The 26,008-nt window shown below is 52.3% G+C and overlaps 2 protein-coding genes and 1 long non-coding RNA gene across 3 annotated transcripts in view; 1 reads left to right on the top strand and 2 right to left on the bottom strand.

The window, feature by feature from the left end:
- Positions 1-561: 561 nt before the first annotated feature.
- On the top strand, positions 562-14,471 carry ivns1abpa (influenza virus NS1A binding protein a). The gene is made up of 15 exons (XM_060068071.1): positions 562-701; positions 5,840-6,092; positions 6,296-6,411; positions 6,870-7,039; positions 7,352-7,427; positions 7,540-7,713; positions 8,372-8,497; positions 9,703-9,813; positions 10,563-10,704; positions 10,786-11,007; positions 11,121-11,242; positions 11,320-11,446; positions 11,581-11,712; positions 12,442-12,615; positions 13,308-14,471. Exons 3-15 carry the CDS (start codon positions 6,301-6,303, stop codon positions 13,598-13,600), a joined length of 1,980 nt encoding a protein of 659 aa, XP_059924054.1. The 5' UTR covers positions 562-701; positions 5,840-6,092; positions 6,296-6,300; the 3' UTR covers positions 13,601-14,471.
- LOC132468595 (uncharacterized) overlaps positions 722-26,008 on the bottom strand; it is a 26,314-nt gene continuing 1,027 nt past the window's right edge. Inside the window, exons 3-6 of the mRNA XM_060066317.1 lie at positions 22,019-22,085; positions 21,775-21,842; positions 1,489-1,557; positions 722-1,367 (exon numbers count right to left, since the gene is read on the bottom strand). Coding sequence (XP_059922300.1) covers positions 986-1,367; positions 1,489-1,557; positions 21,775-21,842; positions 22,019-22,085 — 586 coding nt within the window. The 3' untranslated portion in view covers positions 722-985. The remainder of the gene's footprint in view (positions 1,368-1,488; positions 1,558-21,774; positions 21,843-22,018; positions 22,086-26,008) is intronic.
- Positions 13,943-18,765, bottom strand: LOC132469940 (uncharacterized). Its single transcript, XR_009528525.1, has 2 exons — positions 16,152-18,765; positions 13,943-16,111 (listed from the first exon to the last, which is right to left on the bottom strand). It is a non-coding gene; the product is annotated as an uncharacterized LOC132469940 (long non-coding RNA).

Raw genomic sequence — 26,008 nt, 5'->3', positions numbered from 1 at the left:
ACTTCCAAAAGAGCATAAGCAAAAGTGTACACTACAGCACTTAAATATACACGTATGCGTACACGCCTCAAGATGATTAGACCCGAGTGGCTAGTGCGTTACACTGGCTGATGTATTGCTCTTGTACTTTGTTATGCATTAATCTAATTAATTCGTATTCCGGTTGCAGTAAACTCAGCGAAGACGGGTACACGAGGCCGCCTCCCTAAAGAGGCTGACGGCAGAATAGAGGCAGCGGCTCAGCCGACATGTTCCCGCCGAAGGAGGAAGCGGACCTCACGGGGTTTATTAGAGAGGTGGTGGCCATAATGCAGCCTGCTGGCCAAAGAAACACTTTAATAGCTAAACCTGTTTTGCACAGGTCTCAGTCAGAAGGACAGCCATAGCTAAGTTTAATTCATATGCAAAACCTTCCACTCGAAGTGGGCGGGGCTTAGAGCTCCGCCCCGCCGCGCTGACATCACCGGCCGATCGGCGCGTGGAGCGACGTGGTTGTGAGCGCGCCGCCCGGCATTGCTGTCAGAGCTGGAGGAGAGTAGAGGAGAGAGGACCTTCACTTAGAGGAGAGAGGACTTCAGAACGAGCAGAGACCAGCCTCAGGACAAAGTGTGCCAACAGCCGCTGCGTTTTGCCCTAACCCAACCACCCACTCTGAAGTCGCGTTAAATATGTCTAATATCGTCTGCTGTAAAACGCCTCAGGTAAGAGACTTCTTCAAACGGTGTGTGTGTGTGTGTGTGTGTGTGTGTGTGTGTGTGTGTGTGTGTGTGTGTGTGTGTGTGTGTGTGTGTGTGTGTGTGTGTGTGTGTGTGTGTGTGTGTGTGTGTGTGTGTGTGTGTGTGTGTGTCGCAAAATGAGAATATCCATAGATGTGGAATAAGGAGAAGTATCGCGATAGGGTCGACATGTCTGAAGAGGCGCCGTTAGCTCCGGATTCGGACCGCGTGTGTGCTCCTGACGGTTTATCAAGGCAACGTTACCGTAATTACCGCGTTACAAGCTGAGTGGTCACCGGCGCACGACGGAAACCACCATAGTGGTCTCTCCGGTTCCAGCCGTAAGAGGTCACGGATTGGAACCTGTCGGAGGTCCGGCCGGGCAGCCTGCTTACAGGCCGCCATGGAGCCCGCCTCATTCGCCGGCCTAGCCCGCCTCGGAGCCCGCCTCGGTCCGCCTCGGAGCCCGCCATGGCGCCCGCCTCGGAGCCCGCCTCGGAGCCCGCCGGCTGTGTAGCCTCATGCTGCCGCTCCGTGTTAACGTTACTGTGACTCGGACCTCTCTGGTGACTCGGTCTGCTGTACATCTGTTGGTGGTCCGATTCCTTACATTGTCGTGGCGCCGTGGTCTGGATGGTCGATGTTGTAACGCTTAAGACACAATAGAGGGATAAATAATCCACCATTAAATCAACGTGATGCTTTTATTCATTCTCGCCAGTCGCCTTGTTTTATTAATATATTTCATTGTAAAACGTATCGGATGTCCTACTGAAGAGGAGACGGGGAGTAGAGGGGGTTGCATTGTTCCTCAGCAACGGTCCTCTCCATCGGCCAGTATCTACATCAAAATAAAATAAAATAAAACATTACCTGTCTATTATAATTATTACTATTACACAATACCCATTATGTTGCACATTTTTGGATTATGCAATCGATCTGTTTGCATAATCCAAATTGTATCCCCATTTCCGTTATTCAATGTATTGGTGTGAATAAACTAAAGCCCACATTAAAAATATATTAACAATAAATCAAAGGTGTTTTGTCCATCTGAGTCTTGAGAATGTATGCCATGGAATCTCAGTTCCTCTTGGCGGCACTAGGGGACGCTACTGGTTATTTAGTGGTGCCCCGCCCTTATTCCCTGCTTTACAAAAGAAAAGTAAGGGGAAGAAAAAGACCCATTGGCAAATAAAACCAGTGCTTTCCCTTCAGCTGTTGGTCCCATGGCAGCCTTCAGATCCTGGGGGGGCTAGTTCCTGCTCTGTGGCCCCATGGCAGCCCTCAGACCCTGTAGGGGTTAGTCCCTGCGTTGGGGTGCTCTGTGGTTTGCCATATGGACCCCCCCCAACACACACACTTCCTCTGTCTACTTTCTGTACCATTCCCACGCTGTGAGTTCAGGCTGCTAGCAACACCTTGTCATGGCGGAGGCTTTGCATCATGTTTGATTATTAATCTGCAGGTTAATTTCCCTCCATTTGTTTTAGACATATATTTTACAACTTGTGTTTTTGTTTGTATAGCAACACCTTTACATGGGCATTTTGTAAAGGCCAACTTAATTGACCATTTGCCCTTGCAAATAGTGTTGCTGTGATGTTTGTGATATCTGGACTCCTTTATGAAGGGGACAGGGGGGTGACTGGCCGAGGGGCTTTGATTCAGAGTCGGAGGAAAGAGACCCAGAAGCATAACGCTGTTAGCTCTGATTACGACAGAGTGATGAGGAGGCAGTGGATGGTCATAAGAGTCTGCTTCCCGTTGCATAATGCCACAACTAGGTCAGTTTACCCCTTCCACACTCCGGGTGGAACGGAGCTTCCCCTGTCGCAAGTGTTTTCGGACAAGGGAAGCCTTCTTTCAATTTCCTTTGTGCTCGTTTTCTTCTGTTCTTGAGTCACAGTTCTATTTCTTGCACATGTGTAAGAATCTGTTCATGTTGTAAACTGGAGGCTGGTGATATTATTTTATATTACTGCATGCATGGCATATTGGCCATATTTGCTTTCCATCCTCTTGTCTCTTTATTGCTCCTTAATCTACGAGTGGGCCAGTATTAAACTCCTCCGGAAATCAACTACATAGAACAAGTCGTTCTATGTAGTTGATCCTGCTCAATTTGCCTTGTGACCGTCTAAAATGAACGGGGTTACAATTGGCTGAATGTCTCTCGACAGATGGATTCAATGGAACTGAAACACAGGTTAAACCAGTGGGTTGAATGGAGGCTCTTCCAGTACTCTGCTTATTACTTCCTCTTGCTGAATGCTCCTGTGCCTACTAGAAGGATCTGCAGATCAACGTCTCCTTCACGTATGGCCTGTTGTTCATCAGAATATTTAGTGTGACTTTTACGTTGTGTCAGATCACTGATAAGATTACTATAATTTTCCACTAGCTTCTATTCAGGGTTTTTGTAATGCCTGGGCATTCAGCTGTGTCAGCTTTTGTCTATTTGTACAATTAGTCCCTAACCCACTTAGATAATACAGAAGGATAGGGGATATATTTAGGTCACGGTTATGTCGTCTGTTAAACACAGCTTTAACTGCATCTGGAATAGTGGAGCAATCCAACTAGCTGCAAACCTTGGCTATTTAAGATGAGCTCCTTGACAGTAACTACATGGCCAAGGAGCCGTAGAGGAAAACTTTGTGGTTTTCAACCTGGACCTTTTCTTCAGATCGTTTTGGGTCTAGGGGAATAATGTGGACGACATATTGTTGGTCTATCTGCTGCAACGGTCTGTGATGTTGTCCTTTTGAGCAATAAGGCAATCAATGACTGTCCTCTAAAGTTCTTTCAGGTTCAGATTATATCCTACGAAGAGAAGTATTGAGTTGAGTTGTTTCTGGAAGAGCGACGGAAACGCGGATTGGAGAGAGGAGAGCTTGTCGTGTTGGATGACGGAAGCAGCTTATTATTATCGAGGGGATTCTAGTGGTATATTGATGGGGCACTTTTGCCCAAAAGAGTTCTATCGCAGGCCGGACCACGGGTTCCAACGACGTGTTCCGGCTCAACCCTGGGCCACTTTAATTGCTGGTTGGTTGCATTGGTCCCAAGGGGACCCAAGATGATCAGGAAACGGTCCTGGTGGAAAACCACAGAAGTTCTCCTTTCAGTAATGTCTAAGCTATTTTCAGATGTATTTTTTTTTTTTATAGAGAACGGGGCGTGTTGCAGCAGGTTCCTCCGTCTGCGTTATGGACGTGAAAGGGGAAGGGGAAGTTCTGCGTCAGCTGCCTGTGCAGCACTGGGCACGCACACACCGTGGGCGGACACACGCACACACACGCACGCACCTTGGAAATACGCACTCATTACACACTCTAAAGCTAAATCTTTCAGATTTCATTTTCCCAGTGTTGTAGTCTTTTGATAAAATATCAACATAATGTTAACGATGATCTATGTTATTATAATTTCATAATATAATATTAAAAAGTGTTTGTAGTATCGATCATTATCTTCCTAATTGATTGTTTACGATGCACTAGATTTGTCGGTAGTGACGTCCTCTTGGGACTGGTTACCTGTAATGTGAAGGAGCTGTAGCAGCTGGTGGAGGCAGTGGAATCAACCACTTTCACCAAGGGTCATCTCAGACTAAATCATTTAAGTCAGAAAGGTAGGAGCTTTGGTGGATCTATATCGGTTGAGAACCGAAAAACGATTTGACAGGTAAGCTAGTTTAAAATTAATAGTACAGTATTATAGTAATGGTATAGTGAGGAGGAGGAGGAGGAGGAGGAAGAAGAGGAAGAGGAAGAAGAGGAGGAGGAAGAAGAGGAGGAGGAAGAGGAGGAGGAGGAGGAGGGCGTTTTAAAGAGCTGTCTTTGATCCTGAGGGGCTCTCCAGCGGCTCTCAGAGCTATAAGCTCTGCTGACCTAATGCTGGGAGGGTTCCATGGTGACGGTCTCTGATAGGCTGACCCGGCAGGGTTCCATGGTGACGGTCTCTGATAGGCTGACCCGGCAGGGTTCCATGGTGAAGGTCTCTGATAGGCTGACCCGGGAGGGTTCCATGGTGAAGGTCTCTGATAGGCTGACCCGGCAGGGTTCCATGGTGAAGGTCTCTGATAGGCTGACCCGGCAGGGTTCCATGGTGACGGTCTCTGATAGGCTGACCCGGCAGGGTTCCATGGTGAAGGTCTCTGATAGGCTGACCCGGGAGGGTTCCATGGTGAAGGTCTCTGATAGGCTGACCCGGCAGGGTTCCATGGTGAAGGTCTCTGATAGGCTGACCCGGCAGGGTTCCATGGTGAAGGTCTCTGATAGGCTGACCCGGCAGGGTTCCATGGTGAAGGTCTCTGATAGGCTGACCCGGGAGGGTTCCATGGTGACGGTCTCTGATAGGCTGACCCGGCAGGGTTCCATGGTGAAGGTCTCTGATAGGCTGACCCGGCAGGGTTCCATGGTGAAGGTCTCTGATAGGCTGACCCGGCAGGGTTCCATGGTGAAGGTCTCTGATAGGCTGACCCGGCAGGGTTCCATGGTGAAGGTCTCTGATAGGCTGACCCGGCAGGGTTCCATGGGGAAGGTCTGATAGGCTGCGGCGCACCAATGGGGTTCTCCGGTTGGAGCTCCACCCACTAGACTAGTTTACCTCGATTATTTTTAGGTGGAGGACGCTGCCACTTCGTCAGCAGCTGAAGGTCTCACCCTGTGGGGACTCGGGGGGGGGGGGGGGGGGGGGGGGGGGGGGGCGATGGGACGGCCTGGGCATCAAACCAGCGCATTGCAGGGCATTTACCGCACAGCGTCTAAGTTCAGGACTATTGCACTGCTTGGCCCAACATCTCTTACATTGATTTCTGATGTTAAAGAGCTGACCAGTACTTTTAGGGGTTTGACTTGTCATAGCTTCACCCGTCTTTAAAGGGTTAACGCGCTGCCAGCTGCTCAGCAGAACCTTCTAGAAACGACAGGCAGGCGAGTTTAGAATGCAAGAGGCATCCTCAGGGCCAATGGGCTGCCAGGACGGAGGTCCTGGCAGCCCGTGACACGTGGCTGTGACCGGGCAGCAGCTGTTGGTTACCGGGTTCTACAGCTCCTATGACCACATGCGCTCGGAGCCAATGACCAATGCTCTCTTTTTTTCTGCCCTCCCAGGTTATAATGTACGACCAACACAGAAAAAGTACAAGTCTATAGCCAACGGGATCCCAAGGACTTGATTAGTCACTCAAGCCTGCTAGTTTGTTGTGTGGCTGGCTGCCCCCCTGGTCCTCGTCACTCCGGCCTGGCTCGTCTCCTAGCATTGCTTCTGACCCCTCACCCCGTCCGGCTGAAGAACTCTGGGCGCCTTTGTTTGGCTACCTTCCCTTCAAAAGCCTTTCTCTGGATTTACGTGCATCTTTATTAGGTAAGGCCGATACGACGCATGACCAGTTCTCCATGTGCGATGACAGGGTCTGCTTCTGCGATGAACCTTTCACCCGTCATGGTGTCTCCTGCTGAAGGGATCAGTACTCTGGGCATGGAACTAATGACGGCATGGGTGACAGTGAGGTCAAGCATGGACGTGTTAATTATGACGCATTATTTCATTTTTTCTTTTACTTTCAGCAAAAATGATTCCCAACGGTTATTTGATCTTTGAGGACGAGAGTTTCCTGGATTCCACTGTGGCAAAGATGAACGCTCTGAGGAAGAGTGGTCAGTTCTGTGATGTTAGACTACAGGTATGTTTCTCCCTGCATAACAACGTCTACACCTCTTTTGGTCCTGTGGTTATGCTAGCCATCCTGTCCACCATTTTCTTTTCTCCACACCAGATTATCCTTCTGTACACTGTCTAATATTTTCACACTTTCTCCTGGAGGCCAGTTATTCTTACATTTACATTCAGGGCATTTTTAATTTAGGACACATTCAAACACTGACAGCAGAGTCACCCACGCAAGGCGACAGCCAGCTTGTCAGGAGCAGTTAGGGTGAGGTGTCTCGCTCGGGGACACCTCGACGCTCTAGGAAGAGCCGGGGATTGAACTAGCAACCTTCTGGTTACCAGTAACCCCGCTCTTCCTCCTGAGCCACTGCAGCCGTAAGCGGTGAACTGCCCAAGCTGATGGAAAGGGGAGCTGGAGCTACGCAGCGTTGCTCTGTACCTGTAGATAAAGGTGTGGTCCTTGTGCTCCAGGTGTGCGGTCACGAGCTGATGGCGCACCGCGCTGTGCTGGCCTGCTGCAGCCCCTATCTGTTTGAGATCTTCAACAGCGACATCGAGCCCCACGGCGTTTCCCACGTCACCTTTGAGGACCTGGACCCCGCGGCGGTGGAGATCCTCCTCCACTACGCCTACACGGCCCAGTCAGTACCCCACGCCCCCCCCCTCAATGTCCAACCTCATTCAGAGCCAAGTGCAGTAAGCATCAACCCCAGCGGTCTGAGTGGGGATTAATGAACACAAGAGCCACAACCTACTCCTACACAAAGGGGCTCCTAATGTGTTTTGTGATCCTCTTGTGAGTTAGTGGCAATTTATATTGCAGATTTAATTTAAGATCCAGACCCACACGAAAAAGTTGCAAAATGGTAGCCAAATAATTCTAGTGATATTAAATCTTTTGAATTAAAAGGTGCATGGTTAAATTAGTTAAAGACTTGTTCTCTTTATTTCAGACTGAAGGCCGACCAGGAGCTAGTAAAGGAGGTGTACTCTGCAGCCAAGAAGTTCAAGATGGATCGAGTCAAGCAGGTACAAGTGATGACCGCACCCTCCTCTGGGCTCAGCTTGGATATTTCCCTGTTCTCGTACTGCCGATCTCAGTAGCTCAGAACGCTTACGCACACGCCTCTACAACTCTCAGATCTGTGGAGACTACCTGATATCCAAGATGGAATCCCAGAACGCCATCTCCTTCCGGAACTTTGCCAGCTCCATGGGTGACGGGCGCGTCCTGGCCATAGTGGACGCCTACATCCAGGACCATCTGCTGGACGTCTCTGAGCAGGACGACTTCCTCAAACTCCCCCGCCTCAAGGTGTGTGCTGCCACCGCCGGTCTCTGACTCACAGCACATCAGGAACATGGGGCAAAATGTTATGCATCCATATGTTTCATCCATATGCATCAGCTGCAAAGAACAGCTTAGTGCAGCTGACTGAAGTGTTTTAAATGAACGTCCTCCCAGCGCTGGTGGAGCTGCCCCCGTTCCTCCAGTCAGGGCCGCAGTAGATCTGGTCATTTCTATTTCGGGATCCTAGTTTAGTAGACGTCTTTACAGCCGCTCTGTAATATAATAAGCCTGACCTTAAGCCCCAAATAAGTTTACATATCGCCTTTTGTGATTCCTCATCCTGCCCTTAACTCAACTTTAGTTGTGTACAGAGGACATCGCTCCACTCTGACTGGATGAGACCTAGATGTGTAAAGAATAGGTTGATGTACTTTACAGGACGATGTCTCAATGTAGCATTAGACATAGCTGTTCAGTCTGCACTGGTTTGGTCCGATAAGATCATAGTTCCTCACGCTTTGTTTTTTTATTATTAACTACCTAATGACGGGAGTTAAGGCCAGTAAACCAACCCCCTGTGGTGGTTCCACTTCAGCGCACAGGCTGTAACTAATGCTGGAGGCTGCTGGCTAACCTGACTCCCTTTGTCCTTGACCATTGTTCCTTTGTTGTGCATTTCCAGTTAGAAGTAATGCTAGAAGACAACCTGGCCCTGCCCAGCAACGGCCGGCTCTACTCCAAGGTGCTGAACTGGGTGCAGCACAGCCTCTGGGAGAACGGAGAGAACCTGGAGCAGATGATGGAGGAGGTCAGTACCAGGAAGTAGCTGCTGCCATCCTTCATGACTTCCCTCCCACTTCTGCTCCTTCCTGTCTTTGACATCGAGGGCGTCGACCCAAGGTGTCGCCATGGCACTGTCAGATTGTTCTTTTTTTTTTCCTTTTCTGTGATTTGTTGAGGTTTTGCAGTAAGACACTGTACCCCGAACCGTACTACAGTAGAGGTGAGCACAAACTAAAGAACCCCAGTTTGCTCATTTTCTCTTTTGGGTTTGTGGTTGGTTCCCATAGAAGGAATAAGAATATAATGTGTGCTTTTATATAACCGTTTCTGTTCCATGTAGCTCTTCTTAGCCTCTTTCTCCAGCGCTCTTTTCGCCACGACTATGAGCAGCTTGTAGTCGCATGTCGCGTTCTCTGCCATGTGGCTGGCTCTGACAGGTTGTGTGTGTGTGTGTGTTTGTGGCGTTGGTACTAACCGCAGCTCCTCCCCATTGATTTATCTCTCCTAGGATTATTAGCAGCAGCAGGAGCGCCGACTGGACCCAGGACTGAGCCACCAGGGTAATGAGTCAAAGAGGACAAGCAGCAGCTCCCATCTGTCCCTGCCCCTCCACGCACACCAACGCGCCTCTATTTAGCATCAAAAACACATTTGTAATTTTAAGACTGTGAGAGAAAACAAGTGCAGAAAGTGCCATTTGATCACTATTCTCATGAGATTGTAAAGCCCGGACCACCTAAGCTAAACATGCCCGGTGCCAACATGTACACGCAGCCCAAAGCCTGAACAGAAGCTTTAACCAGCCGGTTCCAGCCGGTTCCAGCAGGCGTCTGACTGGTCCTCAGCGGGGAGAAGGGACGCCGTGTCCCCCTCCTCCCTCACTTGACTAGAAGATGTTTCCAGATGCTGCCGGCCGCACCTCCTCTGCCTCCCGTCGGAGCTCTTCTTTTTTCATTTTTATATTTTAGACCCAAAGAAGAGGATGGCTGTAGGGCGGGGGCTTCTCTGTGCAGCGTCGGCAGAGTGTCTCCTTATAATACCGTCTGAGTAAAGACGAGAGCCTGGACTGGTTCCCCTCCCCCTTCCTCCTTCCTCCTAGCAGCGTCGCTCTCCTGCCCGCCCTCCCGCTCCTCCTCCTCCTCCTCCTCGCACTCTTTCACGCTGTGGGGCTCGGTGTGTTGCCATGGAGACAGCCACATGGATGTGTTGTTGTCGCTGTGTGTCTTGCAGGTTCAAACGCTGTACTACTCTGCCGACCACAAGCTGGTGCACGGCGGTCTGGTGATTGAGGGCCACACTGAGGTGTTTGGTGGCGAGGAGGACCGCCTCCAGTTTGTGCAGGTACACTGCAGCTTGGTGCCTGGTCTAGCCCCCCCCCCCCCCCCCCCCCCCGTTGGCCCTGCCCGTCGGGCCTAGCCCCCCCCTCCCCCCTCCCCCGCGCTGGGGGGGCCCGTCGGGCCTAGCCCCCCCCCCCCCCGCCGGCGTGAACGTGGCCTAGAATTACAGCTCCTGCTGAAAGGCCTCGTCTGTTTAGCCGATGCGATAAACCCCAGGCTTTACCTCTGAGTGGGTCTGAGGACCAGCGTCTGGTTGTTGAGCTCTAGGCCCGATGCGTTGGACCCCCGTCAGGCTTTGGAGTGGGGGGCGGTGGTGCTGCGGGCCCAACCTCCGTAGAACAGTCTGGGGCGACTGGGATGCCGTGGGAGAGACCACTGGGCTGGGGGTGGTGGGAGAGACCACTGGGCTGGGGGGGGTGGGAGAGACCACTGGGCTGGGGGGGGTGGGAGAGACCACTGGGCTGGGGGGGGGTGGGCGGCCGTTGGGACCGGGGGGCTCTGGTGGGACCGGGGGGCTCTGGTGGGACCGGGGGGCTCTGGTGGGACCGGGGGGTCTCTGGTGGGACCGGGGGTCTCTGGTGGGACCGGGGGGGCTCTGGTGGGACCGGGGGGGCTCTGGTGGGACCGGGGGTCTCTGGTGGGACCGGGGGGTCTCTGGTGGGACCGGGGGGCTCTGGTGGGACCGGGGGGCTCTGGTGGGACCGGGGGGCTCTGGTGGCTGTGGGTGTCTGTAGCTGCGCTGTGCTCTTGCAGAAGAAGCCTCCTCGGGAGAGCACCCAGAGGCAGATGAGCTGCAGCTCCTCAGGAAGCCTGTCCCCTTCCAGCCAGGCCCCCAGCGCCCCCAAGCAGAGCTCCAGGAGGGAGTGGAAGTACATCGCCTCGGAGAAGACCACCAGTAAGTGTGCGCGCCTTGCATCACATAGATATACAATACACTGTGCTCCTCCCCACGACGGTAACCGTGTGCCCCCCCCAGACAACACCCACCTGTGTCTGGCCGTGCTGGACGGCACGCTGTGCGTGGTCTTCCTCCACGGCCGCAGCCCCCAGACGTCCCCCTCGGCCACGCCCTGCCTGATGAAGAGCATGAGCTTCGAGGCGCAGCCGGAGCTGCTGGAGCAGCGGCTGCTGGCCCCCATGCACTACGCCCGCTCGGGCCTGGGCGCCGCCGCCCTGGGGGGCCGGCTCATCGCAGCAGGTGGGCCCCGCCTCCCTGTGGAGGGCCGTAGACCCGCCGTACCGGAGGGGTTACCGGAGCTAAAGGAGCTCCGGTTGAAGCCGGCCGCGGCCTGACGCCTGTGTGTTTCTCAGGAGGGTACAACCGGGAGGAGTGTCTGCGGACGGTGGAGTGCTACGACCCCCAGCTGGACCGCTGGACCTTCATCGCCCCCATGCGCACCCCCAGGGCCCGCTTCCAGATGGCCGTGCTGATGGTACAGTAGTGGACCGAGGACCCTCTGAAGGGGGCGCTGGTCCGGTCGCTAACGGCCTCTGTCTGTCCCGCCCACAGGGCCGTCTGTACGTGATGGGCGGCTCCAACGGCCACTCGGACGAGCTGAGCTGTGGCGAGACGTACGACCCGCTGACTGACGACTGGGCCCAGGTCCCCGAGCTGAGGACCAACCGCTGCAACGCAGGTGGGTCCCGCCCCTCGCCCAGGGCCCAGCGCTCCTGCTGCTCCCGGGTCGCTGCTCCCGGGTCACTGCTCCCGGGTCCCTGCACCCGGGTCACTGCTCCCGTTCCCTGGTCTGATGTGCCCCCCCTGTTCCAGGTGTCTGCTCCTTGGACAACCAGCTGTACGTTGTGGGGGGATCGGACCCCTGCGGCCAGAAGGGCCTGAAGAACTGCGACGCCTTCGACCCCGTCACCAAGGCCTGGACCAACTGCGCGCCCCTCAACACCCGTACGTGATGAGCTGTGATCGCACGGCGTGCTGTCAGCCCGCGCCTTGGTGCTCAGTGGTGACCCTGCTGACCCTCTGACCCCCTCTCTGTCCCCCTCCCTGTCCCTCTGACCCCCTCTCTGTCCCCCTCCCTGTCCCTCTGACCCTCTGTCTGTCCCCCTCCCTGTCCCTCTGTCTGTCCCCCTCCCTGACCCTCTGACCCCCTCTCTGTCCCCCTCCCTGTCCCTCTGTCCCCCTCCCTGACCCTCTGTCTGTCCCTCTGACCCTCTGTCTGTCCCTCTGTCTGTCCCCCTCCCTGACCCCCTCCCTGTCCCCCTCCCTGTCCCTCTGACCCCCTCTCTGTCCCCCTCCCTGACCCTCTGTCCCCCTCCCTGACCCTCTGTCTGTCCCCCTCCCTGACCCTCTGTCTGTCCCCCTCTCTGTCCCCCTCTCTGTCCCTCTGTCCCCCTCCCTGACCCTCTGTCTGTCCCCCTCTCTGTCCCCCTCCCTGACCCTCTGTCTGTCCCTCTGACCCTCTGTCTGTCCCTCTGTCTGTCCCCCTCCCTGACCCGCTGTCTGTCCCCCTCCCTGACCCTCTGTCCCCCTCCCTGACCCTCTGTCTGTCCCCCTCTCTGTCCCCCTCCCTGACCCTCTGTCTGTCCCCCTCTCTGTCCCCCTCTCTGTCCCCCTGTCCGTCCCTCTGTCCCCCTGTCCGTCCCTCTGTCCCCCTGTCCGTCCCTCTGTCCGTAGGGCGCCACCAGGCGGCGGTGTGCTCGCTGGACGGCTTCGTGTACGTGATCGGAGGGGCGGAGTCCTGGAACTGCCTGAACACGGTGGAGCGCTACGACCCCCGCAACGACACCTGGACGCTGATCGCCCCCATGAACGTGGCCCGCAGGGGGGCCGGCGTGGCCGTCCACGCAGGTGAGACCCCCACACACCCACACCCACATCCACCCCCTTTAGGAACCATAACCTCAGCCTTTAACAGCCGACGCCACACCGCCAGCGTTAGCATCAGCCACATAGCTACCGCTAGCGTTAGCATCAGCCACATAGCTCCCGCCAGCGTTAGCATCAGCCACATAGCTCCCGCCAGCGTAAGCATCAGCCACATAGCTACCGCTAGCGTTAGCATCAGCCACATAGCTCCCGCCAGCGTTAGCATCAGCCACATAGCTCCCGCCAGCGTTAGCATCAGCCACATAGCTCCCGCCAGCGTTAGCATCAGCCACATAGCTCCCGCCAGCGTTAGCATCAGCCACATAGCTCCCGCCAGCGTTAGCATCAGCCACATAGCTCCCGCCAGCGTAAGCATCAGCCACATAGCTCCCGCCAGCGTTAGCATCAGCCACATAGCTCCCGCCAGCGTAAGCATCAGCCACATAGCTCCCGCCAGCGTTAGCATCAGCCACATAGCTACCGCTAGCGTTAGCATCAGCCACATAGCTCCCGCCAGCGTAAGCATCAGCCACATGGCTCCCGCCAGCGTTAGCATCAGCCACAAAGCTACCGCTAGCGTTAGCATCAGCCACATAGCTACCGCCAGCGTTAGCCTCAGCCCCGTAGCTCCCGCCATGTCGGCCCCGTTGCTAAGCGTGTCCTCCGGTCTCCAGGCAGCCTGTTCGTGGTGGGGGGCTTCGACGGCTCCCACGCCCTGCGCTGCGTGGAGGTGTACGAGCCGGCCCGCGGCGAGTGGCGGATGCTGGGCAGCATGACGTCGGCCCGCAGCAACGCCGGCGTGGCGCTGCTCGGCGCGCTGGTCGTCGCCGTCGGCGGCTTCGACGGCAACGACTTCCTGAACAGCATGGAGCTGTACGACCCCGCCACCGACCGATGGAGCGAGGACACCGACGCCCCGCCCCCCCCGCCCACCGAGGGCCGAGCCACGGCTGCCCCCTCCCCCTGAGGGGCGGCGCCGGCCGGCTCTCCCCCCCCCCCCCAAACTAACAGGCTTAGTGACGTAATCGTGTTTTGTGACGTTGTGTGTGAGCGGGTGAGGGAGGGGGAGGGAGGGAGGGAGAGAGGGAGGGAGGGAGGGAGGGGAGGGGGGGGGGTCCCCAGAGGGGTCTTCAGTGAAGACCGGCTTATATTATTGGGGCAGGGGTGAGTTGCCCAAAGCAACAGGACGCTTTTGCATATTGCATTCATTATTTTCCGTGCTGTGTGTATATACATATAGTTTTCTTTCTCACTTTTGTCAAATGCCAACATTTAATACACATTTAGGTTACTGGTTATTCTAGTTGAACTTGTATCTTTAAGTCATAACTGGTAACAGTAACTTTGAGTTTCTCAACTCGATTTTCTTTAGTCAACCTCGTCATTTTTTTTTAGCTCACTTAGTTTAAAAGATCTGTGGTTTAAGCCTTACTCAAATGTATAAGTGAAGAAGTACCTGTCATGGCTTTGTGTCATTTAAACTTGGAGCTGGATTGCTTTACAAATCTTAAACGAAGGCATTTTTATATATTTTTTTTATACACTGCGGATTAAACAATAAGTGGATGCACATGACTTGGTCATTAAAATACATCAGTGCCAGTTCTAGTAACTTTGTTTTAATGCCACACACAACCATGCTTATGTGCTCCTGCTTATAGAATGTTTTACTATGATCTGACTTATTCACTTATTGCAGTTTACTGAAGATCTTTTTTTCTTTTGAGTGTTTTTAAAAGTCAGGCATTGGCATAGATTACCTTTTGGCAGCAAACATAGATTGAGAATACGTACCACATTTGTAACATTTCTAAACTAATAAACCATGTCAACCAGAATCATGTTTCAAGCCCCTTTCCTCACTGCATACGATGTGCAATCTGTGTTCCTTCTCTGGTTCCTTTGGTTCATTTACTTTGTATTGACCTTTTAGAAGGCTCTGGCTTTGTGGTTTCATACTGTGGCCGGGGAAGCCCTTTCAGACAGTGTGAAACGGTAAGCGCTTATATCTTAATCCATACTCCAAGAGGGATATGTTGGAGAGGCTTAAGTCGCCTTTGGTTCTCTGATGACTAATCACTGCCTCCTTGTTACCACTGCCTGCTCCCAGGGAACCACGGCACTACCTTTAGATTCCTCCTGCCTTTATCCGGAACAGCTTACGTTCAGACGTGGAGCAGTAGCGACAGCAGCAGGATCGGAGAGGCGGAAGTCCTGATCAACTCGGGCCGGTCAGGTGGCAGCATGTGCCCGACTTCACGCTGCTTATCTGGGCTGGTCAGTCGGGGTTAAAGACCTATTAGTTGACTTTAGGCCATTCACAAATTAGCCTCCCATGTGCTTGCTTATCCGACCTGTGAATCTCAGCAGAGCCACGAAGACACAGGCTAAACCAGGATAGAGTCTGCAACTGCCCATAATGCCCTAACTCTTTAGTATTTAATGCTAAGGTGGTGAGTTCTATGTGAGTCACATTCTACTTAAGAGGGGAACATTGCACTGATTTTGACGGGTTTGGGGAAAAGGTGGTGAGGAACCAACAGAATAAAACATTAATTACAATAATCTGGTGCACTTAGAATGAATGAATTGTATGTTTAATTAAAAATCTTGGTATATAAAAATTGAATAAAACTTTAATTAGGAATATTTGGCAAAACAACAGCTAACCCTTTTGTATTGGGCCATAATCACCCTGTAACTCACCTCTGCCCTGTCGCAGTGATTCTAACGAGCAGCTACAGAATAGGCCCTTGAATATTGAATGAGCTGCTGTCCGTCTGACGTCAGCGGCCGTACAGACGGACCGGCTCTAGATGTGCCTGCCGGGGTCTAATTGCCTCGTGATCACCGGGAACGACATGCTCCACGGGTGGAAACCCTCCTCCCATTGGCTGGCGGCGGTGTCCCGTTGGAGCGGGTGACGGGCCAGTCTGCCGGGTCCTATCCTCCGACTGTCTGAGTCAGCGCTGAACTACAGCCGATAGCCGTCCAAGGAGAATCCCTCATTGTCATCGTAATGAACATGGCCTCATTAACTTTTCTGGCAAAAAAATTAGTTTGTTTCTTTGAAAGTGAGCACTTTGTCCACCCATCATGGATAACCTGTCCATAATGGGGACCAACAAACCCAAAGTCAGTCACAGAAACGACCATAGAACAAAACCTGATGGCTTAAGAAATCTTTTAAAATAACAATATTTTTAGGCAAAAAAATAATCATGTAAAATATTTCAAGTAAATGGATGTTTTTGTTTCAAGGCTGCCGACTGGTCGATGTGGCTTAGACTTCCTGTTCCATGTGGCTTAGACTTCCTGGTTGTGGTCCAATCAGGGCCATGAAGTGTTGGTGAGGCTTTGATTGACGCAGCGAAGCAACACTCCAGAGTGGCTTTGAGCTCCGTCAGCTGAGCCCCGCCCACCTTCAGCCTCTCCTGAGAACACACACGTCACGGCTTACATCACGGTTACATCACGGCTTACATCACTCAGAGAAGGGATGCTGTGAAGGAGCAGACGACCTCACTGTCTATAGCTGAGGGAGAGCAGCAAGTGGCACTGAAGCAACTAGAAGATCTATACCTGACGCTACTCCACACTGTCCTTGTGTGATTTTACACATTCAGGTCCTTTAAGATATGACAGGACAACAGACCAGTGGTGAGAACGACAATGAGCAACAACACCATCCGGACTCATGAGAAACCATGAACCAAATGTTCTTGTTCTCTGTGAAACCCCTCGCACACAATGTTCACACAACTGAGACAAAACGCACTGTGTTCACAGCCTCCAGTGGAATCTCTCCCCCCCCCCCCCCCCCCTCCTCTCCACTCTCTCTCTCTCTCTCTCTCTCTCTCTCTCTCTCTCTCTCTCTCTCTCTCTCTCTCTCTCTCTCTCTCTCTCTCTCTCTCTCTCTCTCTCTCTCTCTCTCTCTCTCTCTCTCTCTCTCTCTCTCTCTCTCTCTCTCTCTCTCTCTCTCTCTCTCTCTCCACACACACAAAGCTAAAGTTGTCAGAAACAAACACAAAAGTCTTCCCCCTACACACTCACTCAGTGCACACGGCTGCACAGACGCACACGCCTCCCTCCTTACAGGCTGTGTCTCCTTGGCAACCGGCGCCTGGCAGCGGGGACGGCGGGCTGGCTCCGCCTCTCTGCTCCCACTGAACGTTACGCAACCAGCACAAGAAACCCAGTGGGAGGAAGGAGAGAGCCCCAAGCCTGCTCCCCCCAGCCCCCCTCATCTACTGCTTTACCTCAAGACTCCCTTAAAGCCCCCCGACCTCCGCCTGCCTGGGGGAGGGGGTGCCTGGAGGGGGGGCCTGGAGGGGGGGTGTCCCCCACGAGGTGACCGACTCCACAGCCTCTTCCTGTGTCTGGACCGAGCTGCACAGCTCTGAGAGCCCCCGGACACCAGACACCTCCACCCCACCTCATATCAGTCTGCTTATAGTTAGGGGCAACGACATTTCTTTGCGGTGGGGAGGCGGTACGGGCGTTGATCCACCCCCAGGGGGAGAGTGGGCGACCCAGAGGTACAGGGTGTGAGCTATTGGCCTGCAGCTGATTGGCCTTCAGGAAGGTTCGCTCTAAGCTTGTCAAGCATGTTTAACAGGCACACTTAAGAACCACAAACATTATTGGATTGCCGGCGGGAGGTTGTTTAAAGTCTAACACGAACACATCGTGTTTTGATTTGTGAAGATATTGATCATAAAGAAACACTATAATAGTCCTCAACGATGCAGGGACCATTGACGGATCGCTTCATGGCTGCTGTGTGGATCCTCGGTGGCTATGAACAGAGCCGTTGAACAAGTGATTTCAAAAGGGGCCCGGGTCATGCAGCACACACCTCCCCTCTTTATATCCTAACAGAGCGTCTAGAGCGTCTTTATTATCCACACCGGGCTCAGAAAGCCTCACCAACCCCCGTGAGGACCCAGAGGACGGAGCAGGCTGTGCTCACGTCCTGTCCCTGCTTTAAAGAAGGAAAGTTGCTCCGCTCGTCACGTGACCCGCGTGGTTCCACCAGCAGCTCTGAGCGGAAATGCCGGTTAATGACAGCAGGCTGTGAGGGCGCCTGAACCAGAGCAACCGGCCTCGACCACAAAGGTCGCCCAAGGCTTAGTCAGAGACCTCCATGACGCGCAGGTCAGGGCCAGCTGCCGAGGAGGGAGACCGCGGGAGGGGTCAACTATATTTAACACCTAGCAAACCACACCACATAAGAACCCTTATCCTCATTGAAACTGGCAGGGGAGACGAATAAGGGGAATTTAGAACAATGAAAATGGAGCCCAGTTTAGTACAAAAGGCACCCTAGTCTTATGTAACTATTCATATAAGGTCTACTTCCTCAACTACAGTAGTCAAGCCTTTTAATCATAACATAGAGCCTTAAGCATTGCGAGTTTATGATTGAACCCAGGATATGACAAAAGGTTGTAAGGTTATGCATAATTTACATAATTAGCATTTGTTGCCATGACACAAAGTTAATTCTAAATTGAAGAAGCGTGCAATGGGAACATGTGGTGATCCGCTGGCACCGAGACAGAGAGTCTGGTGAGGTGAAACCTTCCTCCTTACTGTTACTGATTGGACACAGAGGGGGTCTACTGCCCGCACGGGCCGGGGTGGGATCGGGCTGGACTTTACTGGACAACCAGTTCTCTAACTCCCTGAGAGAACATCAAGTTGAGTGGAGCGACTGAAGAGTAGCAGACGTCTCACTAGGGTCTGCCGAGGTCTTATATAAAGCACCACATCTTGCCGGTTAAGAGCAGGAATTAAATATTAAGAACAGCAGAGGATGCTCTCCCAAGCAGCGCGTCGTGGTGGAGGGGTAGGGGGGGGACACGACTGAAATATTTACAGCCATGAGTTAAAGTCAGCACAACAAAACCTTTTCCTCACATGCAGCTCAGATAAAGGCTTCCTGGATCCCCGGACGGCAAGGCCATAGACGCTGTCATACGCAGTTAAACAGACTCCATATTAAACCATAAAGGGTTAGTCAAATATCAACACAGTTAAACAGACTCCATATTAAACCATAAAGGGTTAGTCAAATATCAACACAGTTAAACAGACTCCATATTGAACCATAAAGGGTTAGTCAAATATCAACACAGTTAAACAGACTCCATATTGAACCATAAAGGGTTAGTCAAATATCAACACAGTTAAACAGACTCCATATTAAACCATAAAGGGTTAGTCAAATATCAACACAGTTAAACAGACTCCATATTAAACCATAAAGGGTTAGTCAAATATCAGCACTAACCCTAATATCAACACAGTTAAACAGACTCCATATTAAACCATAAAGGGTTAGTCAAATATCAACACAGTTAAACAGACTCCATATTGAACCATAAAGGGTTAGTCAAATATCAACACAGTTAAACAGACTCCATATTAAACCCTAAAGGGTTAGTCAAATATCAACACAGTTAAACAGACTCCATATTAAACCATAAAGGGTTAGTCAAATATCAACACAGTTAAACAGACTCCATATTGAACCATAAAGGGTTAGTCAAATATCAACACAGTTAAACAGACTCCATATTAAACCATAAAGGGTTAGTCAAATATCAGCACTAACCCTAATATCAACACAGTTAAACAGACTCCATATTAAACCATAAAGGGTTAGTCAAATATCAGCACTAACCCTAATATCAACACAGTTAAACAGACTCCATATTAAACCATAAAGGGTTAGTCAAATATCAACACAGTTAAACAGACTCCATATTGAACCATAAAGGGTTAGTCAAATATCAACACAGTTAAACAGACTCCATATTGAACCATAAAGGGTTAGTCAAATATCAGCACTAACCCTAATAACAATGAATCTCACTTAGAACTAAATAAACACATATCTTTATGCATATTTATAGATCCCGTTTGCATTGAGAGTGTGTCTAGGGCGACGGGGGTGAGAGCTTCAGATGAATCATGCCTAATCCAGAGGCCCTGTTGCCATGGCAGCGGTCATTAAGACAGAGGGCCATATAGCTGCATATAGAGGGATATGGATAAACCTCTCTGTAGCTCTACCTCCAAGCTCTTAAAGATATCCCACGGACTCAAGTCATCTAATTAATTTGTTTTCCTCTGTTTATTATGCTAGTGTGTATGGAGTTGCTTGTGCTAGTGAACACCCACACTGACAGGTACATAAGGTTCTGTCCCAGTCTGTGATCTACCTACTGGGACGTAGTGACCAATCCCTCAGGATGGGGGAGTTATGAGGAGAAGTCTTAGGGCGAGACGACCAATTGTCTAACAAGATAAAAACAGATCTTTCTTATTCATTTTTGCACATAGCATATCAGAGAGACACATGCACACACACAGACACACACACACACACGCACACACAAAGCCCAGCAAGGGCACACACATTGATGGATCATCTAAATGGAGAGTCCTGATTCCAAAGAGCCTACCGCTCTGGCGGTCTCAAGCTGACCCCCTCAGGCCGTAGTGACCACACCGTGACCACACCGTGACCCCCTCAGGCCGCAGTGACCACACCGTGACCACACCATGACCCCCTCAGGCCGTAGTGACCACACCGTGACCCCCTCAGGCCGCAGTGACCACACCGTGACCACACCATGACCCCCTCAGGCCGCAGTGACCACACCGTGACCCCCTCAGGCCGCAGTGACCAGTGACCACACCGTGACCCCCTCAGGCCGCAGTGACCACACCGTGACCCCCTCAGGCCGCAGTGACCAGTGACCACACCGTGACCCCCTCAGGCCGCAGTGACCCCACCGAGCCTTAAATATACAGTGTTTTGCAAACGGTAATTACCTTAAAAAGGGGAATAGTAACAGGAGAAGAATGAAAAAAACCCACACGCAGCTCTTTCCCTCACACGTCTGTATTGAATGAGGAAGAGGAGCGCGATCCCCCTACTGGAGCCCCGAGGCATTACCAACAGATCGACGAATTACCAACAGATCGACGAATTATTAAACCACACAGATATATTTAAAATGAATTATGTTTACCTCAAAATAGATTATACATAAATGAATAAATTGTTGCATACAACTTGTCACACTCGCTGCCATGTTTGTGTATCACTTTGGTAAATGCGCGCTCTGTGCGGGGGGAGGGCTGAGCCCATTCCGAACTACGGGAGCTGAGAGAGAAGCGTTGGCGGATGTTGAAGAGAAAACCAATTTTCATTCAAACAAGTCGACGTGAGCTACACACTCGAGTTAATGGATAAAATCGGTTTATCGCCCAGCCCTAGATCAGACTGAATCACCCAGCGCCAGCCGCCAGGGAAATTAAACTGTCAATAAAGACTAAAACATTTCAGTGGGAAAACAAAGAGAGAATTGCCATAAAAATAGAACCACTAACAGATCTTATGAGTCTAATCAACAAGTCTTTGTGTCGTACCACCATCACATGAGGCGCCTTCATGGGATCTGATCTCTCTAGCAGAACACCACAGGGACGGGTTCGGTTCTATTAGGGACTGCCCCCCATCACACACAAAACCTGACGGCCCTAATCACATAGTGTTCCAGACGAAACAGCGAAGAGCTCACTGGCTCTTTAAGAACATTCAGAACAATAAATAAATAAAGATAAAGCTTTGACACAATCACCTGACTCCGATGTTTGCCTAAGTAAGGTTGTGGTAGATAGCGAACACTGTTTAACTTTAAGGAGCACTTTCCACCAGCCTGGGGCGGACCAGAGGCCGGACAACAGCTCCTCGCCCTGACTCCTGGAACCTTTAAGCCCAGGCTTACACCCGGTGGGTGACTTTATGGCCGTGCAGAGGGTCATTCTGAAGGTACATAGCTAACCAGAATGGGTTTCCTCACGCCAGCGACCTCCGCCTCTACAGAGGTCCCCTCCCAGCCCAGTGAGGACCACACCGCTCTCAAGTCACAGCTGGATGCACTCTACACTCATACAGTTAATGGTTACTGGAAGCTAGAAGAAACGGTACACCATGTCCCTGAGGGCCCGTGTACCTGAGGGCCCCTAGAGGGCCCCATGTACCTGAGGGCCCCATGTATCTGGGCCCCTTGGGTCCCGCTGTTGTTGCAGGCTGTGGTTGTGTTTCTGTCGTGCGCTGCTCACCTGTACTCTGGCTGAGAGAAACACTGGACCAGGTCCCGGGTGTCGAGGTGTGCCGTGATGCTCACGATCTGAAACGCACCAGCATGTTATCAAGATGGACGACCCTTTGCTGGAGTGGACAGAAGGGTGGGAGGGGGCATGCGGTGGTCTATGATCACCTGGGGTTAAGGGGTTATGTCTGTGGTCAAAGCGCCACATGAATCACTGGTCTATAGTGTTAGGGTTCAGCGTTAGTGGGGCTCACCTGGCTGGCGTGGATGAAGCTGAGGAGGGCCTGACTCTCCTCCATCCCCATGTCTGAGGACAGCACCCTGGGGAGACAACAGCACCCAGCTTTAGCCATAGGACACTCCTCTACCGCTTACACTGTCCCCCAGAGAGAGACCCCCAGGGACAGACACTCAGAGGACCACTGTCCCCCAGAGAGAGACCCCCAGGGGACAGACACTCAGAGGACCACTGTCCCCCAGAGAGAGACCCCCAGGGGACAGACACTCAGAGGACCACTGTCCCCCAGAGAGAGACCCCCAGGGGACAGACACTCAGAGGACCACTGTCCCCCAGAGAGAGACCCCCCAGGGGACAGACACTCAGAGGACCACTGTCCCCCAGAGAGAGACCCCCAGGGGACAGACACTCAGAGGACCACTGTCCCCCAGAGAGAGACCCCCAGGGGACAGACACTCAGAGAGGACCAGCACTGTCCCCCAGAGAGACCCCCAGGGGACAGACACTCAGAGAGGACCAGCACTGTCCCCCAGAGAGACCCCCAGGGACAGACACTCAGAGGACCAGCACTGGTCTTATACGAGGGCTGGAGGTAATGTCACACACCACACATTCATTAAGCTGACCTTTTCTAATTTGATTGCTTATTGCAATTTCCAAAAAATTGAAATGTCATTTTTTACACCATAACACAACATAACTTCCTCTACAGCGGATAAAATGGATGATGAATGTGCTAAATGGCCAACATCTAAAACAATAACATCAAGACTGTGTTAAGATTATTGGTTTTGAAACATAACATGTTACATGTCACATCTAACATGGGGACGGAAACCCAAAGCTGGCTTGCAGGTTTTGTGATCACGTGCTAGAGATGATGTGAAGGAAGAAGGAAATGTTTTAGTCCTGCAGCGTTCATCTGGTCTGTTAGGGTATAAGGAGCCATAATACTGAAGAAAGATAGACTCTATTAAGACCCTGACATGTCTGTATCTTCAGAAACGACACAGACAGACAGACAGACAGACAGACAGACAGACAGACAGAGAGACAGAGAGACAGTGAGAGAGAGAGAGAGAGGGGGAGAGAGAGGGGGAGACAGAGGGAGAATGTGAAAGAAAGAATGCATCTGGCTGTCGTCCAGGCGATGCATTCTTGAATACACACCCTCAACACACTCAAAAGGTATTCATTGCATTCTTTGGGATTGAACACTCGGCATAGCCCCTATAATCAAGTGTGACATCCAGTGTCACCAGACGGGACTATCACTTCACTAAGCCTCCCCGTGTTAACCCTCACATGGTCGTCTCTCCCCTGCGCTGACGCAACCTCTCTCCCCCCCACTGACACAACAAGTCTCTGCAGAGTGCGGCTGCCTTCGTCCGTAAGACGAGCGCAGGAATGCGCTCGTGGCCGTGGCTTTGCACTCGGAAAAAATAAAAACTCCACCTGGCGTCCTGAACCACCCCTGTGGGTCGTTGGGTCGGTGCCCTGTGGGTCAGTACCCTGTAAGTCGTTGGGTCAGTACCCTGTGAGTCGGTGCCCTGTGGGTCGTTGGGTCAGTACCCTGTAAGTCGTTGGGTCAGTGCCCTGTGGGTCAGTACCCTGTAAGTCGTTGGGTCAGTGCCTGTGGGTCAGTACCCTGTAAGTCGTTGGGTCAGTGCCCTGTGGGTCAGTACCCTGTAAGTCGTTGGGTCAGTACCCTGTGAGTCGGTGCCCTGTGGGTCGTTGGGTCAGTACCCTGTGGGTACTCGTTCCACGGTAGAGGAGGGCGGGGATAGAGCCTTGAGTCCTGTGTGTTCCTGGGAGGAGATAAGGACGGTGTTTTGTTCCAGGGAAGGTCAGGTGGCACCACAAGGTCGACCAGATGAGGCAGGAGCAACAAGGTTGAGCACACACACACACACACACACACACACACACACACACACACACACACACACACACACACACACACACACACACACACACACACACACACACACACACACACACACACACACACACACACACACACACACACACACACACACACCGCCTGTGTGCGTGCGTGCGTGCCGAGCCGTGGACTGGGGAATTCTTTCTCTTGAAAATAGGTGAACAGACAGAGAGATGGGGAAGAGAGAATACAGAAAGGTGATGAGGCTGAGAGATGAGAGAGACAGAGAGAGAGAGAGAGGAGAGAGGAGAGAGGAGAGAGAGAGAGAGAGAGAGAGAGAGAGAGAGAGAGAGAGAGAGAGGGGAGAGAGAGAGAGAGAGAGAGAGGGGGAGAGAGAGAGAGAGAGAGAGAGAGAGAGAGAGAGAGAGAGAGACACAGAGAGACAGAGAGACAGAGAGACAGACAGACAGACAGACAGACAGAACCCCTCTAAAGGGGCCTTCTCTCCCCCAGGGGGCCCATCAGGTACCTGCTGAATGCGCTGAGCAGCTGGGCCACCAGGGGGAGCAGTTTGTGCAGACAGGCCGTGGCGTCCTGGGGCGGGGAGCCCCCAGGGGCTCTGCGGGGTCCCGGGGTCGAAGTGCAGCGCTGTGAACAGGGCCGAGCTGGGGGGCGGCAGTAGGGGACACAAGAGGTTTCAGGACCTTTACAACACTGTTACCTGACCTCACCTTTACCTGTCGTTTCACCAGGTCAGAGCTGAAGGGGAGATGAAGCTCTGGCTGTGACTAGAGCCCAGCCCTGTTGTTACCTCTGTAGCTCACCTTATCTGGCCCAGAGGGTCATTACCTCTGTAGCTCACCTTATCTGGCCCAGAGGTTCATTACCTCTGTAGCTCACCTTATCTGGCCCAGGTTGGCCCAGAGGTTCATTACCTCTGTAGCTCACCTTATCTGGCCCAGGTTGGCCCAGAGGTTCATTACCTCTGTAGCTCACCTTATCTGGCCCAGGTTGGCCCAGAGGTTCATTACCTCTGCAGCTCACCTTATCTGGCCCAGAGGTTCATTACCTCTGTAGCTCACCTTATCTGGCCCAGGTTGGCCCAGAGGTTCATTACCTCTGTAGCTCACCTTATCTGGCCCAGAGGTTCATTACCTCTGTAGCTCACCTTATCTGGCCCAGAGGTTCATTACCTCTGCAGCTCACCTTATCTGGCCCAGAGGTTCATTACCTCTGTAGCTCACCTTATCTGGCCCAGAGGTTCATTACCTCTGTAGCTCACCTTATCTGGCCCAGGTTGGCCCAGAGGTTCATTACCTGTAGCTCACTTATCTGGCCCAGGTTGGCCCAAGGTTCATTACCTCTAGTAGCTCACCTTATCTGGCCCAGGTTGGCCCAGAGGTTCATTACCTCTGTAGCTCACCTTATCTGGCCCAGGTTGGCCCAGAGGTTCGATTACCTCTGCAGCTCACCTTATCTGGCCCAGAGGTTCATTACCTCTGTAGCTCACCTTATCTGGCCCAGGTTGGCCCAGAGGTTCATTACCTCTGCAGCTCACCTTATCTGGCCCAGAGGTTACATTACCTCTGTAGCTCACCTTATCTGGCCCAGGTTGGCCCAGAGGTTCATTACCTCTGCAGCTCACCTTATCTGGCCCAGAGGTTCATTACCTCTGTAGCTCACCTTATCTGGCCCAGAGGTTCATTACCTCTGTAGCTCACCTTATCTGGCCCAGAGGTTCATTACCTCTGTAGCTCACCTTATCTGGCCAGGTTGGCCCAGAGGTTCATTACCTCTGCAGCTCACCTTATCTGGCCCAGAGGTTCATTACCTCTGTAGCTCACCTTATCTGGCCCAGAGGTTCATTACCTCTGTAGCTCACCTTATCTGGCCAGAGGTTCATTACCTCTGTAGCTCACCTTATCTGGCCCAGGTTGGCCCAGAGGTTCATTACTCTGTAGCTCACCTTATCTGGCCCCAGAGGTTCATTACCTCTGTAGCTCACCTTATCTGGCCCAGGTTGCCCAGAGGTTCATTACCTCTGCAGCTCACCTTATCTGGCCCAGAGGTTCATTACCTCTGTAGCTCACCTTATCTGGCCCAGGTTGCCCAGAGGTTCAT

Source organism: Gadus macrocephalus, chromosome 12, assembly GCF_031168955.1.
Source record: "Gadus macrocephalus chromosome 12, ASM3116895v1".
NCBI lineage: Eukaryota > Metazoa > Chordata > Actinopteri > Gadiformes > Gadidae > Gadus > Gadus macrocephalus.
Note: the sequence above shows the minus strand (reverse complement) of the source record. Positions and strands in the feature narration are given on the sequence as shown.